The 14,379-nt window shown below is 43.0% G+C and overlaps 1 protein-coding gene across 5 annotated transcripts in view; it reads left to right on the top strand.

Annotated features, from left to right (window-relative positions):
- Positions 1-3,351: 3,351 nt before the first annotated feature.
- LOC140388049 (uncharacterized) overlaps positions 3,352-14,379 on the top strand; it is a 110,949-nt gene continuing 99,921 nt past the window's right edge. For all 5 annotated transcript variants that reach the window (XM_072471643.1, XM_072471640.1, XM_072471642.1 and 2 more), the window contains exons 1-2: positions 3,352-3,434; positions 7,596-7,646. In XM_072471643.1, coding sequence (XP_072327744.1) covers positions 3,386-3,434; positions 7,596-7,646 — 100 coding nt within the window. In that variant the 5' untranslated portion in view covers positions 3,352-3,385. The remainder of the gene's footprint in view (positions 3,435-7,595; positions 7,647-14,379) is intronic.

Genomic DNA, 14,379 nt, shown 5'->3' with positions numbered 1-14,379 from the left:
TGTTGCTTTAGTTTACTTAGTGCAGGCTAGATTTAAGTGGTGCCAGCCTTGTACAGACTGTTGGTGTAAACTTTCTGCTTTGGTAACATACTTGGCTATATGAATTAATGCCTGTTCTCAAATTGCCACAAATGCTGAGGCAGTGAACTTTGGACTAAGAGTGACTCTAACAGATGTATCCTCCAAAGACAATGGACTAGTGGTGACCAGTGCTCCACGGACTGCAGGAGCTGTTATTCTAAGCTGTCAAAACAACTGCGAGAGGTCCCGGGATCAAATCCAGGACTGGCAACTCATGACCTTATGACTGGCAACTCATAACGTTATGACCTTATGTAATCACGCGTGCAACATATGGATTGTACGAATGTAACATACTGTGAAAAGAACTGATAACTATATATGGAATGAACTGCGATACTAAGAGAATTGATTGGCGGTATGTAAATGAGAAGGCAAACTAATTCTGCTTTTGAAAGTGTATATTAACCCAGTTTAAGCCACAGTTCAGCGGGAAAGTGTGCCGGCAAGATCAAGGGGTCTCGGACCTTTCTCCCAGAGCTCTGCCATAATAGATTGCTTCTTTTGCTCACGTTAAGGTCTACTTGTGGAATATTTTCACGCAAGACAGACCAAGGTCTTGCTAAGGCAGGTGGCCATTTAGCGGTACATTCAATGCTGGATTGCATACCTGTAGTGATTGTCCTTTTGAGGGCAACACAGCAGAAGAGGGTCACCTGCCTTGGGGGACCTATTGGGACTGAGAGTGGGTAATCACGCCAGGTGGTGGAGTCCTCTATTCGACAGAAGACATCTAGAAGACATGTAGAACATGTAGAGGACTTGAGTAACTGGTGGACTGCTCTAGGGCAGCAGGCCTCAGTTTTTCTGTTAATCACTACCGTTTCCGTTTCTAATGAAGCCTATGAACATGCGTCATTACAACACCACAGTTATTAAAATTTGCAGACAGTATGAATTTTACTTCTGGCTGCATTATTTTGAGTGGGTGTGACACCGGTGCCAGATTTCAGGGGTTGCTTCAGGCCCCTTCTGATTTCAATTAAATAAACATTTTGAAAAAGTCTCCTTGACCCTTGAAAACAACCAAAGAAGTTCCAGCAGAACACAGCAGCACGAGTAACAATAGTCGTGAATCTGGTAGTTTTATGGTCACTGGTCCCTGCGTTACCTTTTCATTCCCGATTTATTAAATAAACAGATTAGCAATTCACCATCTGCACCGACTGAATTTGAACAAGTGACTCAGAATCATTAGTCCAGGCTTTTGGATGAATCATCACTTAACAAGACCTGTTGGTCAGGTTATGAATGTTCTGCAAATTGGCCCTCATTGATAAGGTATTTCTTGAAGAAGATTTTTATCATCTGTAATAAATATGAATATAATGCTACACCAGTGCCCCCTAGTGCATAGAATTCAGAAAAGATCTTAAGACTGGGTGTCATTTTTATCCTTTGCAATGTGTTGGCACTAAAACAGTACACATACTTGAAATGCAGCTGTACCAAAGTGTTAAATCGTCCATTTTTATTTACATCGGTTCACGGATGTGGGCATCTCTGGCAAGGCCAGTATTTATTGCCTATCCCCATGGGAAATGTATACCAAAGATTTTTCTCTTCCACGTCACTTTTCGTCTGTGTCAGTTTTCTTGATTTCATTTTTTATTATCAAAACAAGCAACAGATAAGTTGCAAAGAAGCGCCAGAACATCCACCAACTTGGACATGTAATAGACCTGAGCTGAAATATATAAGGTGTATAGCACCCCAAGAAAATCCAGTGATTTTCATGTAAATACCATAGTTGTATAGCCAACCGCTACATCCAGTCACCTATTGGTAATCTAATCCCCAGACTGAACCTGTCACTGTTTGTCTGCCATGTGCTAGTAAGCCTGTACCTCAGTTTTGTTTCTGCTTTCTTTTTCCAATTAGTTGACAAGCTATTTATCCTGGATTGTTTCAATCAGAATCCACAGCTGCTGAAATACAGACATAGGTGAATAATCAGGCTAAGCAAAGTTCAGATTTCAGTTATTTTATCAGTCATTTGGGGAGAAACGTATGACTGGGAAGGAGGGAAGGAGTGAGGGGAGAAACGCACAAGCACAGAGGTTCACTTTTGGTGAAGAAGGAGTGGGGAGGTGAAAAAACCCTCTTGAATTGTGCCAAAAAATCCTTTTGAACCCAGTGACAATTGAGGCATAATCTGTTGGGAAATGTTGGTGTGATGGTAGGGACGCAAGATTATTTTGGGCAGCAGAATAAGAGAGTCCCTGGTACAGGAGATGGACATATTTGGTTCTGCTGCGACTATGATGAGCAGTTGATGCTGACGTTTAATGGGCCAATGTTACAATGCACCCTATCTTACTGTGTGAAATCTTAACTTAGTAATTCTCATATTCATTGACTGGTCATTTCAGGGAGTTACCAATGTGATATAAATGTTTTAAATTGTCTGGCATGGTTGACAAATAAGTGGAAACTTAACATGTTCAAAAGTACTCCAGTGCTGCACTGATGTACTCCAGAATACATGGATAAATGTTTGTTCCCCTTTTTAGCTTAGCATTTTAGCATGAATGGGTAAACTTCTGTTTCTCTCCCACCATGTGTAGTATATTTCTACTTAGTCCTGGTAGTGGTAGTGTGGCAGTCTCAAAATGACTGATTGCCATTATCTGATTACTTTGGTAATTCATGGTCCATTAATGCCATTTTCCATTGTGTTTTAAAAAGTACAAAATTATTTAGGTAAATAAATGACGTGAAATTTTGTTGGTTCAGAAAAGATAAATGTAATTTCTTCTAGGTAGTTCAGTCAGCTTTTTCAGCTCTTCATGTGCAGTTAGAAATAGGGTGTAATTGCATAACCACAGTGACACGATTCTTAGCAATTGGATGCCCATTCTAGTTTATGGCTGATGACAAAATAAGCTTTCTTTAGTTAGTGATTTTATTTTGATGTGCAGTGAGTTATTCTTACTAAAATAGAGAAAAATAATGAATCTTATATTGCCTTTCGTTTTTGGATTATGAATATAAAAAGCACTGCTTCCAAGTAGCAGCTTCAGGGTGATAGGAGTTTTGCACAAGAATAATTGAAAAATAAATGCATAGAAATTCGCAACATTTGTCTTTAGATGTTAATAAGAAAATATTTTTAGACCTGTCGTACGAGTCTGTCATGATTGGCAGAATTCTCGTTACCGAATACCTCCATTCTTAATTTTTGTTTCCTCATTCCATGTAAATAATTTGCAACTGATCTCCAGTATAAAAAACAGGGACCTCAGTAAATAGCAGCACTAACTAGAATGACAGCAAATTTCTAGTTTAGCCTCAAGCCAACAGAATGAAGCAGTCTATATTGATAGCGCTCTGGACTCTTGCCTTCATTAGAGGTAAGACCTTCTTTGACATTTCTGAATTTTTGCACATTTTGCTTGTCCCAGATATTTCTATACTCTCATTGAATCATTGTGTGTAATGATTGTGTTTTTTATTTTTTTATAACTTACTGCCAAGTTGCCGGTGGATATGCAAAAACATATTGCAGATGGGAATTGAAAATCAGTACAGTTCCTGACACTTTTTATACTTAACCTGAGTGGCTACCTACATTGGGCAAATGGTGCCTGTCATCTACCTTTGGCAGAGATGTTAATGACAGAAATACTGCTGATAACTTATTACAGATTCAGACTAATGCTGGCAGCTGGAGCAGCTGCCAGTTTGCTGTTTGCATCCTGTTGAAGTGCGATTACCTGAGTGATATGTCTGTCTCAAGCCCCTTACCAATCTCAATCTCTGTAATTTAGTTCAGGCAGGTCCATTGCCTCTAGTTCCCTTTCCTCTCCACCTTGCTGACCACTGGAACTCCTGCGCCTGCTACAAGTCATACTTTCCAGTGTGTTAAAATCCTGCAAATAGCAGGTGGTGGCAAATGGGGGGTGATACCTGACTGCTGTCCCATGCTATGTTGCCAGGATCTCAACTAGTCCTTGAGGACCTTCAATGATTTTGCACTAATTTTACTTTTGGAGTGAGGCATGGGACATTTTTGCACCACAATATACACACTAAGATAAAGTTGCTCGTAGAGGTCTCAACCAAAACTAATATTATTCTGGTGACAAATGTAAAGGAAAACACTCTTTTTAAATTTCCTGGTTACACTTTCCACTGTGTACAGCAGACAAAATACAATGACACCAACATACCCACTCTAAGTGGTGGGTACTTTGTGGTAGTAATGAATTTATTATTTCAATCAATAAAATATAGATGATTCAATTAATATGACATAAATTATGTTCATATTATAACCAAAATGATTACGTTTTCAAGTTCCAATGGTATTTTCTTATTCTAAATTATGATTCAGATTTTTGAAGTAACTTAAAATTAATGTGAATTATTGGATGGATGTAAAGAGAGTTTGGCAGCAGAAAATCTTGTGGACTTTTATTCACTAAGGATTTTTTGAAAAGAGTTTCTGAAATTCACTCTTCGATTTTCTTTTAACTGTAAGTTATGTTTCAGTGAGCAGAGTGGACAGGGTCTGGGTGAAATGCATTGGGTTTGGTAGAAGTTTAGAAAAAAAAGACTGTCGATGCCAAGCCTTTTACACAAAAAGAACTCTAAAATCTCTTGCCATACAATAGAAAATTGAATTCATCGAATGTTTCATAGGTTGAACAATTTTGTTTCACTTAAGAGTGAAATTTCAGTTTTTCATTTTTGGAGTACAAAGTTCTGCATTTTCTAATTTTGTTTGCTTGACAATGTGGATTATATTTAATTCTAATACGTTGGAAAGTTTAAAACACCAAGTAATGTTCTTCTGAAACCTGAATTGTTGGCAATGCTTCACTCTAGAGTGAAGTTCAGGCAGCGGGACGGGCCAGCTGCTAAACTTCAAAGTTATTTGCTGTGATACAGTATGACTCGAGCACAACTAACAAGTACAAAAATGCCACAGCTCTTAGAGTCAGCTGATGGAAAAACAAACCAATTACAATCTGAGAAGCAGCAAGCTGAGCGAATCTGCTTTCCATTGCTGGGTTTATGTCAGGGACAAGGCTGTCCTTTCCAGATATCCCCATGACTTTGAAACCAATTTTAACCAGGCATAGTGAGCAACCAATGCCCACAAGAGAAAAGGTGACGCTGTCACTGAATGATATAGTTGTGTTAGTTATCCAGTCTGGACCTACAATATGATTTGAAGATGTTGACACTAAAGTAAATAAAGCTATCGTTCCAGATCAATACTGACTGTTAGAGCCCTAAATTAGGGATGGGCTAGAGATTTGTTCTAGTTTTTTCAGAATGATTTTAATCATTTTTAACATACCTCTATGTTATCTTTGACACATTGGGTAGCGGAAAAAATTGAATGGGGCGTGTGTGGAGGAGAGGGGCAATGATGGCCAATCGTGAAATAAAGTTATGGACACTTCGACCGTGGGGCCAGAGTCAAGAAAGGGGGGTTCAAGAGAGAGGTGGTGAAAGCAAGAGGGCAGGGCTTTGGGGGTGGGGGGGGGGGGGCGAGATTGGGGTGGTGGGGGCTTAGAGCAAGAGGGAATGGGGATGAGAGGCTGTGAGTTGTGAGGAAGGGGGGATGGAGAGGAATCCTACTTTGCGAAGAGAAAGAACAGGAATGTACAAACCAGCACTTCCTTTCTCCCAATGCTTGCTCTCCGGCTTGTGGTCGCCAGAAGGGATGTACCGCGCAAAAGAGAAAAGGTGGGAGCGCAGCAGCACGTTAGTCAGTCGCCTCGCGCAGAAATTATTCCCCTCTCTCCCCCTCACACCCTCATTATTCCCCTCTTGCCTTTCCCATACTCATTATTCCCCTCACAGACAGAAATTATTCCTCTCTCTCCCCCTCTCACACACTAATTATTCCCCTCTCCCCCTCACACATATAAATTATTCACCTCTGCCACAGAAATTATTCCCCTCTCTCCCCCTCACGCACTAATTATTCCCCTCTTGCCTCTCCCACACTCGTTATTCCCCTCTCCCTCTCTCACACACACTCAATATTCCCCTCCCCCCCATACAGAAATTATTCTCCCCATACAGAAATTACCCCCCCCACACAGAAATTATTCCCCTTCTCTCCCCCTCACACACTAATGATTCCCCTCTTGCCTCACACACACTCAATATTCCGCTCCCCCCTCTCACACAGAAATTATTCATCCCACACAGAAATTACCCCCCACACAGAAATTATTCCCCTTTCCCTCTCTCACACACACTAATTATTCCCCTCTACCCCTCACACACACAGAAATTATTCACCTCTCTCACACACTAATTATTCCCCTCCCCCCTCACACACAGTAATTGATCCCCCCCCTTCCTATCCCCCACGCGCAACAAAAATGTGGAGGCAGCCGCATTACCCCCCTGACATTGATTCAGACCTGGGTTGCTGCAAATTGAACCATGGCAAGCTTACGAACTACAGGTTGAGCTGAAAAAATTCTGGACAACCTCTGGTGTTTCTGAACTTTGGAGTTCTAGTCTGGCGAGATTGCAGAAAACAAGGGACGAATGGCATTCCGGGGTCTTGTGTAAGAGACACAGGACAATTGCTAAAAAATACAGGACGATTTTGTCAAATAAGAGACAGTTTGTTACGTTGAAGTGGCTGTTGAGGGCCTGGTTAAATGGCCAGAACATTGAAATGTGCCATGAAGTTGGTTATAACCAGCCAAGAGATGCGTTAACATTTCAAATATGTTAATGAGATCGGGGGCTTCATGTTGAGATTTTTTGCATATTTAACTGTACACAGCTGGATTTCCTGGATTTTGGGAGACAGGACGAACTCAGGGAGCACTCCTTGTGAAAGGCTGAAAGAAGCAATACTGCTTCCTCTTGGCTCTGAAAGCACCAGCACCATCAGATCGAACTCCCCCAGGATCGGATTGCAACCCTAGCTGATGCAGACCTTCTGCTGGGAAAAGAGATTGGACCACTCTCCTGTCAACCATCCCACCATCCCTGCGACCAGCATCTCCTTCCACAGGGCTCAAGAAAGAACTGGACTTTCCCTTTGTCCAGTATTGGACCCACCAGGAGATCAAGGATTGCCCCAAGGATTGCAGTTACAGTAGTTATGGCAGCGGCATTTCATGTCCTGTCATGTATTTACATTTTTGTAATTACTGTACAAGAACACTAGCAAGGAATGAATTTTATTCAGTGGAATTTTAACAAAGGAAACATTTTGCAACAACAGCAGTAGATAGCGAACACTCCACAAGGGAAATAATCTCTCTATATTGTTCATCTTAATTTGAATGAACCCGAGCAGGCATTTTGCAAAATATTAGTTATCCAACATTTATGGTTTTTGCCAGGTCATTGCATGTTCAAATGATTCTTTACTCTTTTAAGGGATCTAGAGAGGTGACAAAAATGCAAAGGTGGTAAATCCCACAGATGACTTGTGGAAAAGGAAAAGAAAGGCTCAAATTATATTCTAAATGAGTTGATTTCCCTTGCTTCTTTTATTAAGTAAACTTGGTCTCTTTCCATCACAGGTCTTGATGCTGACGACTTGCCTAACTATGACTATTCGTATTCCATTTTTGGTGAGTTGATGTCAAAAAGCAACACAACCATTTAGATAGAACAAAGAACAAAGAAAATTACAGCACAGGAACAGGTCCATCGGCTCTCCCAGCTGCGCCAATCCAGATCCTTTATCTAAACCTGTCGCCTATTTTCCAAGGATCTACTTCCCTCTGTTCCCCGCCCGTTCATATATCTGGCTAGATGCATCTTAAATGATGCTATCGTGCCCGCCTCTACCACCTCCGCTGGCAAAGCGTTCCAGGCACCCACAACTCTCTGCGTAAAAAACTTTCCATGCACATCTCCCTTAAACCTTCCCCCCTCTCACCTTGAAATCGTGACCCCTTGTAATTGACACCCCCACTCTTGGAAAAAGCTTGTTGCTATCCACCCTGTCCATACCTCTCATAATTTTGTAGACCTCAATCAGGTTCCCCCTCAACCTCTGTCTTTCCAACGAAAACAATCCTAATCTACTCAACCTTTCTTCATAGCTAGCACCCTCCATACCAGGCAACATCCTGGTGAACCTCCTCTGCACCCTCTCTAAAGCATCCACATCCTTCTGGTAATGTGGCGACAAGAACTGCATGCAGTATTCCAAATGTGGCCTAACCAAAGTCCTATACAACTGTAACATGACCTGCCGACTCTTGTACTCAATACCCTGTCCGATGAAGGCAAGCATGCTGTATGCCTTCTTGACCACTCTATCGACCTGCATTGCCACCTTCAGGGTACAATGGACCTGAACTCCCAGATCTCTCTGTACATCAATTTTCCCCAGGACTCTTCTATTGACCGTAAAGTCCGCTGTTGAATTGGATCTTCCAAAATGCATCACCTCGCATTTGCCTGGATTGAACTCCATCTGCCATTTCTCTGCCCAACTCTCCAATCTATCTATATTTTGCTGTATTCTCTGACAGCCCCCCTTGCTATCTGCAACTCCACCAATCTTAGTATCATCTGCAAACTTGCTAATCAGACTACCTATACCTTCGTCCAGATCATTTATGTATATCACAAACAACAGTGGTCCGAGCACGGATCCCTGTGGAACACCACTAGTCAGCCTTCTCCATTTTGAGACACTCCCTTCCACCACTACTCTCTGTCTCCTGTTGCCCAGCCAGTTCTTTATCCATCTAGCTAGTACACCCTGAGCCCCATGCGACTTCACTTTTTCCATCAACCTACCATGGGAAACTTTATCAAACGCCTTACTGAGGTCCATGTATACGACATCTACAGCCCTTCCCTCATCAATTAACTTTGTCACTTCCTCAAACAATTCTATTAGCTTTGTAAGACATGACCTTCCCTGCACAAAACCATGCTGCCTATCACTGATAAGTCTATTTTATTCCAAATGTGAATAGATCCTATCCCTCAGTATCTTCTCCAACAGTTTGCCTACCACTGACGTCAAGCTCACAGGTCTATAATTCCCTGGATTATCCCTGCGACCCTTTTTAAACAAAGGGACAACATTAGCAATTCTCCAGTCCTCCGGGACCTCACCCGCGCTCAAGCATGCTGCAAAGATATCTGTTAAGGCCCCAGCTATTTCGTCCCTCGCTTCCCTCAGTCACCTGGGATAGATCCCATCCGGACCTGGGGACTTGCCCACCTTAATGCCTTTTAGAATACCCAAAACTTCCCCCTTCCTTATGCCGACTTGACCTAGAGTATTTAAACATCCATCCCTAACCTCAACATCCGTCATGTCCTTCTCCTTGGTGAATAACGATGCAAAGTACTCATTAAGAATTTCCTCTGACTCCATGCCTAAATTCCCTCTTTTGTCTTTGAGTGGGCCAATCCTTTCTCTAGTTACCCTCCTGCTCCTTAAAGACGAATAAAAGGCTTTGGGATTTTCCTTAACCCTGTCAGCCAAAGATATTTCATGACCCCTTTTAGCCCTTTTTATTGCGCGTTTGAGATTTGTCCTAACTTCCCGATATTCCTCCAAAGCTTCATCAGTTTTAACTCGGCTAGATCTTATGTATGCTTCCTTTTTCATCTTAGCTAGTCTCACAATTCCACCCGTCATCCATAGTTCCCTAATCTTGCCATTTCTATCCCTCATTTTCCCAGGGACATGTCTGTTCTGCACTCTAATCAACCTTTCCTTAAAAGACTCCCACATTTCAAATGTGGATTTACCCTTAAACAGCTGCTCCCAATCCACATTCCCTAGCTCCTGCCGAATTTTGTTAACTTTGCCTTTCCCCAATTTAGCACTCTTCCTTTAGGACCACTCTCGTCTTTGTCCATGAGTATTCTAAAACATACGGAATTGTGATCGCTATTCCCAAAGTAATCACCGACTGAAACTTCAACCACCTGGCCGGGATCATTCCCCAATACCAGGTCCAGTATGGCCCCTTCCCGAGTTGGACTATTTACATACTGCTCTAAAAAAACTCTCCTGGATGCTCCTTGCAAATTCTGCTCCATTTACGCCTCCAACACTACATGAGTCCCATTCAATGTTGGATAAGTTAAAATCTCCCATCACGACCACCCTATTGCTTCTACATTTTTCTATAATCTGTCTACATATTTATACCTCTACTTCACGCTCGCTTTTGGGAGGCCTGTAGTAAAGTCCCAACAATGTTACTGCACCCTTCCTATTTCTCAGCTCTACCCATATTGCCTCAGTGCTCGAATCCTCCATAGTGCCCTCCTTAATCACAGCTGTGATATAATCTCTGACCAGTAATGCAACTCTTCTACCCCTTTTACCTCCCTCTCTATCCCTCCTGAAGTATCTATACCCTGGTATATTTAGTTGCCAATCTTGCCCTTCCCTCAACCAAGTCTCAATAATACCAATAACTTCATATTCCCAGGTACTAATCCAAGCCCTAAGTTCATCTGCCTTACTTGCTACAGTTCTCGCATTAAAACAAATGCACCTCAGACCACCTGTCCCTTTGCGTTCATCGTCACTTCCCTGTCTCGAGGAGGCCACTAAGATGATTAATGCAGGTAGGGCAGTGGATGTTGTCTATATGGACTTTAGTAAGGCCTTTGACAAGGTCCCTCATGGTAGACTAGTACAAAAAGTGAAGTCACACAGGATCAGGGGTGAGCTGGCAAGGTGGATACAGAACTGGCTAGGTCATAGAAGGCAGAGAGTAGCAATGGAAGGATGCTTTTCTAATTGGAGGGCTGTGACCAGTGGTGTTCCACAGGGATCAGTGCTGGGACCTTTGCTCTTTGTAGTATATATAAATGATTTGGAGGAAAATGTAACTGGTCTGATTAGTAAGTTTGCAGACGACACAAAGGTTGGTGGAATTGCAGAAAGCGATGAGGACTGTCAGAGGATACAGCAGGATTTAGATTGTTTGGAGACTTGGGCGGAGAGATGGCAGATGGAGTTTAATCCGGACAAATGTGAGGTAATGCATTTTGGAAGGTCTAATGCAGGTAGGGAATATACAGTGAATGGTAGAACCCTAAAGAGTATTGAAAGTCAAAGAGATCTAGGAGTACAGGTCCACAGGTCACTGAAAGGGGCAACACAGGTGGAGAAGGTAGTCAAGAAGGCATACGGCATGCTTGCCTTCATTGGCCAGGGCATTGAGTATAAGAATTGGCAAGTCATGTTACAGCTGTATTAGGCCACACTTGGAGTATAGTGTATAGTGTTCAATTCTGGTCGCCACACTACCAGAAGGATGTGGAGGCTTTAGAGAGGGTGCAGAAGAGATTTACCAGAATTTCGCCTGGTATGGAGGGCATTAGCTATGAGGAGAGGTTGAATAAACTCGGTTTGTTCTCACTGGAACGAAGGAGGTTGAGGGGCAACCTGATAGAGGTCTACAAAATTATGAGGGGCATAGACAGAGTGGATAGTCAGAGGCTTTTCCCCGGGGTAGAGGGGTCAATTACTAGGGGGCATAGGTTTAAGGTGAGAGGGGCAAGGTTTAGAGTAGATGTACGAGGCAAGTTTTTTACGCAGAGGGTAGTGGGTGCCTGGAACACGGAGGAGGTGGTGGAAGCAGGGACGATAGTGACATTTAAGGGGCATCTTGACAAATACATGAATAGGATGGGAATAGAGGGATGCGGACCCAGGAAGTGTAGAAGATTGTTGTTTAGTCGGGCAGCATGGTCGGCACGGGCTTGGAGGGCCGAAGGGCCTGTTCCTGTGCTGTACATTTCTTTGTTCTCTTTGTTCTTTGTCTACTCTTCCCCTTTGTCACAATGAGTTTATTATCTAGTACCTTACTGGCTTTAGTTGCTGCCTCTTTACTGACCTCTAACTTCCTAATCTTGTTCCCACCCCCCTGCTACATTAGTTTAAAACCTCCCCAACAGTGTTAGCAAAAGCACCCCATAGGACATTGGTTCCAGTCCTGCCCAGGTGTAGACGATCCGATTTGTAATGGTCCCACCGTCCCCAGCACCGGTTCCAATGTCCCAAAAATCTGAACCCCTCCCTCCTGCACCATCTCTCAAGCCACGTATTCATTCTGACTATTCTTGAATTTCTACTTTGACTGTCTCGTGGCACTGGTAGCAATCCTGAGATTACTACCTTTGAGGTCCTGCTTTTTAAATTATCTCCCAACTCCCTAAATTCCGATTGTAGGACCTCATCCCATTTCTTTACCCATATCATTTACCTTAACTGATTACAAATATAATATCAAATAATGAATAAGTGAAAGGAATAAAGATTTTACTTACCAATCACAATACTTACCAACACATGAAGAGCTAAATTTCTCCTAGCTACTGCTAATTGGAGCACTTTCCTTACCAGCCAATCAGGTCACTGCTTTGCTGTGATGTCACTCTTCAAATTTATCCCCAAAGACCCTCTGGCCGCTGTTTAATCTGCAAAGCAGCTAGTTTAAATACTCACCGCTCTACTATGTAGCTCTACCCACTCCAACAGCTGAATTCCCGCTGAAAAGACTCGAATCCGCGAAGCAGCTAGTTTAAATACTCACCGCTCGACTCTATAGCTCCGTCCACTCCAACAGCTGAATTCCTGCCGAAAAGATAATATAGTAAATTCAACTAAATTGAAAGGCTAGGTATTAAATGTATTATTAAAGTTCAGCGTAACTAACAAGAAACTGTCGTTAACTTTTCTAAGCTTTTTATTTGCTTAAACTGTCGCTTGGCATATTCTCATAAAGCGTAATCGAGCCTTAATTTGCTTCTTGGAAAAAAACACAATGATAAGTACCCAAGCTCCTACTCTTAGCTCTTTCATTTATGAGTTTGATTTACAATTTAAAATGCACATCCCTCCGTTTAAATGTCTTCATGACCTTACACTTTTCAAAAAAAATCTCTGCAAACCCCTCGGGCCCTTTACTCTTCCCTTAAATTTTTAGTTCTGTTAGTGTCTGTAAGAAACTAAGGATCAATTGTGGGTTTCCCATTGGAGCCACACCACGTCCCCGGTTTCCCGGGGCTGAGGGACAGGTGAATCCCACCTTACGTTGTATCCTTTCCTGAGCGGGTGCTTAGGACCGAGGCATTTCTGGATTTTGGAATTTTCTGGATGATTGAAGAACATTTGAACCCTTAACCACAAGTATGTGAACGAGATATAAACCTGCACCCCTGAGACATAAAAAGGTGACAAGTTATTATAAAATATAATAAACGATAAAAACTGTTTAATTTTATTAAAAAGAAAACAATACCAGTTTATTTTTGGCTTGCTCAAAAGGTACTGATGCAAGCTGGCTGAGGGCAAAAAGTGAAGGATGATAAGTAACACGATGACTGTAGTGTGGGGAAAAGCAGCATGAGATCAGAATGCAACACAGGATCCAAAATTAGCACCATAACCAGGCAGAAGCCAAATGTAGGGTAATGATAGACATTCAGTATAAAACTAAACTGAGAATAATTCCTTTCCCAGAGAGATATACTACCATTGTGAAAGACTTTGATTTTTAAATTCAATTCCAACCCAATAACCAATTTTTCTTTCAACATCATTCAACTTCTCGCCCTCTCTCTCCTGAATCATGATTTGTTGCAGTGCTGCGGCTGTGAGTACGTGAATTGCAGGGCCTTTCAAAAATCAAGGTCCAGACAACTGGGGCAGGATTCTCCACCCAGCGACGCTGGAATCGGGAAGTGGGATGAGCGGAGAATCGCCCGTCAGACGAAAATCAAAGCCAGCATTGGCCGCTTATCCTCCGGTGCCTTGACAATGGCGTGAATGCATTCCATGCTGCAGGCCAGCTTGGGCATGCCAATTGTACAGTTGAACACCGTTGGCATATCATTAACGGGCCTAACCCGGCAATTTCCGGGCCCCCCGCAATGCTCCTCCTCCGCTAGGAGGCATTACTGATGGCGAGGTTTGTCCAACATCGCTAGAATGTGCTTCTGCCAGGGCCGGGGGCAGTACGGGGGGTGTGTGCTCGTGGGGAGAGGGGACGCAGGAAGTGGGCTGTGGGGTCGGAGTGAATGGGCACGGACCACCATTGCCACAACCCTCAAGGCAGCCATGCTGCTGCGCACGCTGCTGACTGCCCACTTTCAACACAGCACCACTGGTCATATGGGCACCACCCTGGGCCACCCCACCAGGTACCATCTGGCCCCAGCCGGCCCATCAACAAGGTGGGTGTGCTCCAAGGCAACCAGTGCCATTTTCTTGGCTGAGATCAGGGTGTATGGAGAGTGGAGTACCAATATGCAACTCCTGCTTGTCAATCTCTCGAGTGGCAATCCTCACCCTGGCAAATCACACGC

The sequence above is a fragment of the Scyliorhinus torazame genome, chromosome 13 (assembly GCF_047496885.1).
Source record: "Scyliorhinus torazame isolate Kashiwa2021f chromosome 13, sScyTor2.1, whole genome shotgun sequence".
In the NCBI taxonomy this organism is placed as follows: domain Eukaryota; kingdom Metazoa; phylum Chordata; class Chondrichthyes; order Carcharhiniformes; family Scyliorhinidae; genus Scyliorhinus; species Scyliorhinus torazame.
Note: the sequence above shows the minus strand (reverse complement) of the source record. Positions and strands in the feature narration are given on the sequence as shown.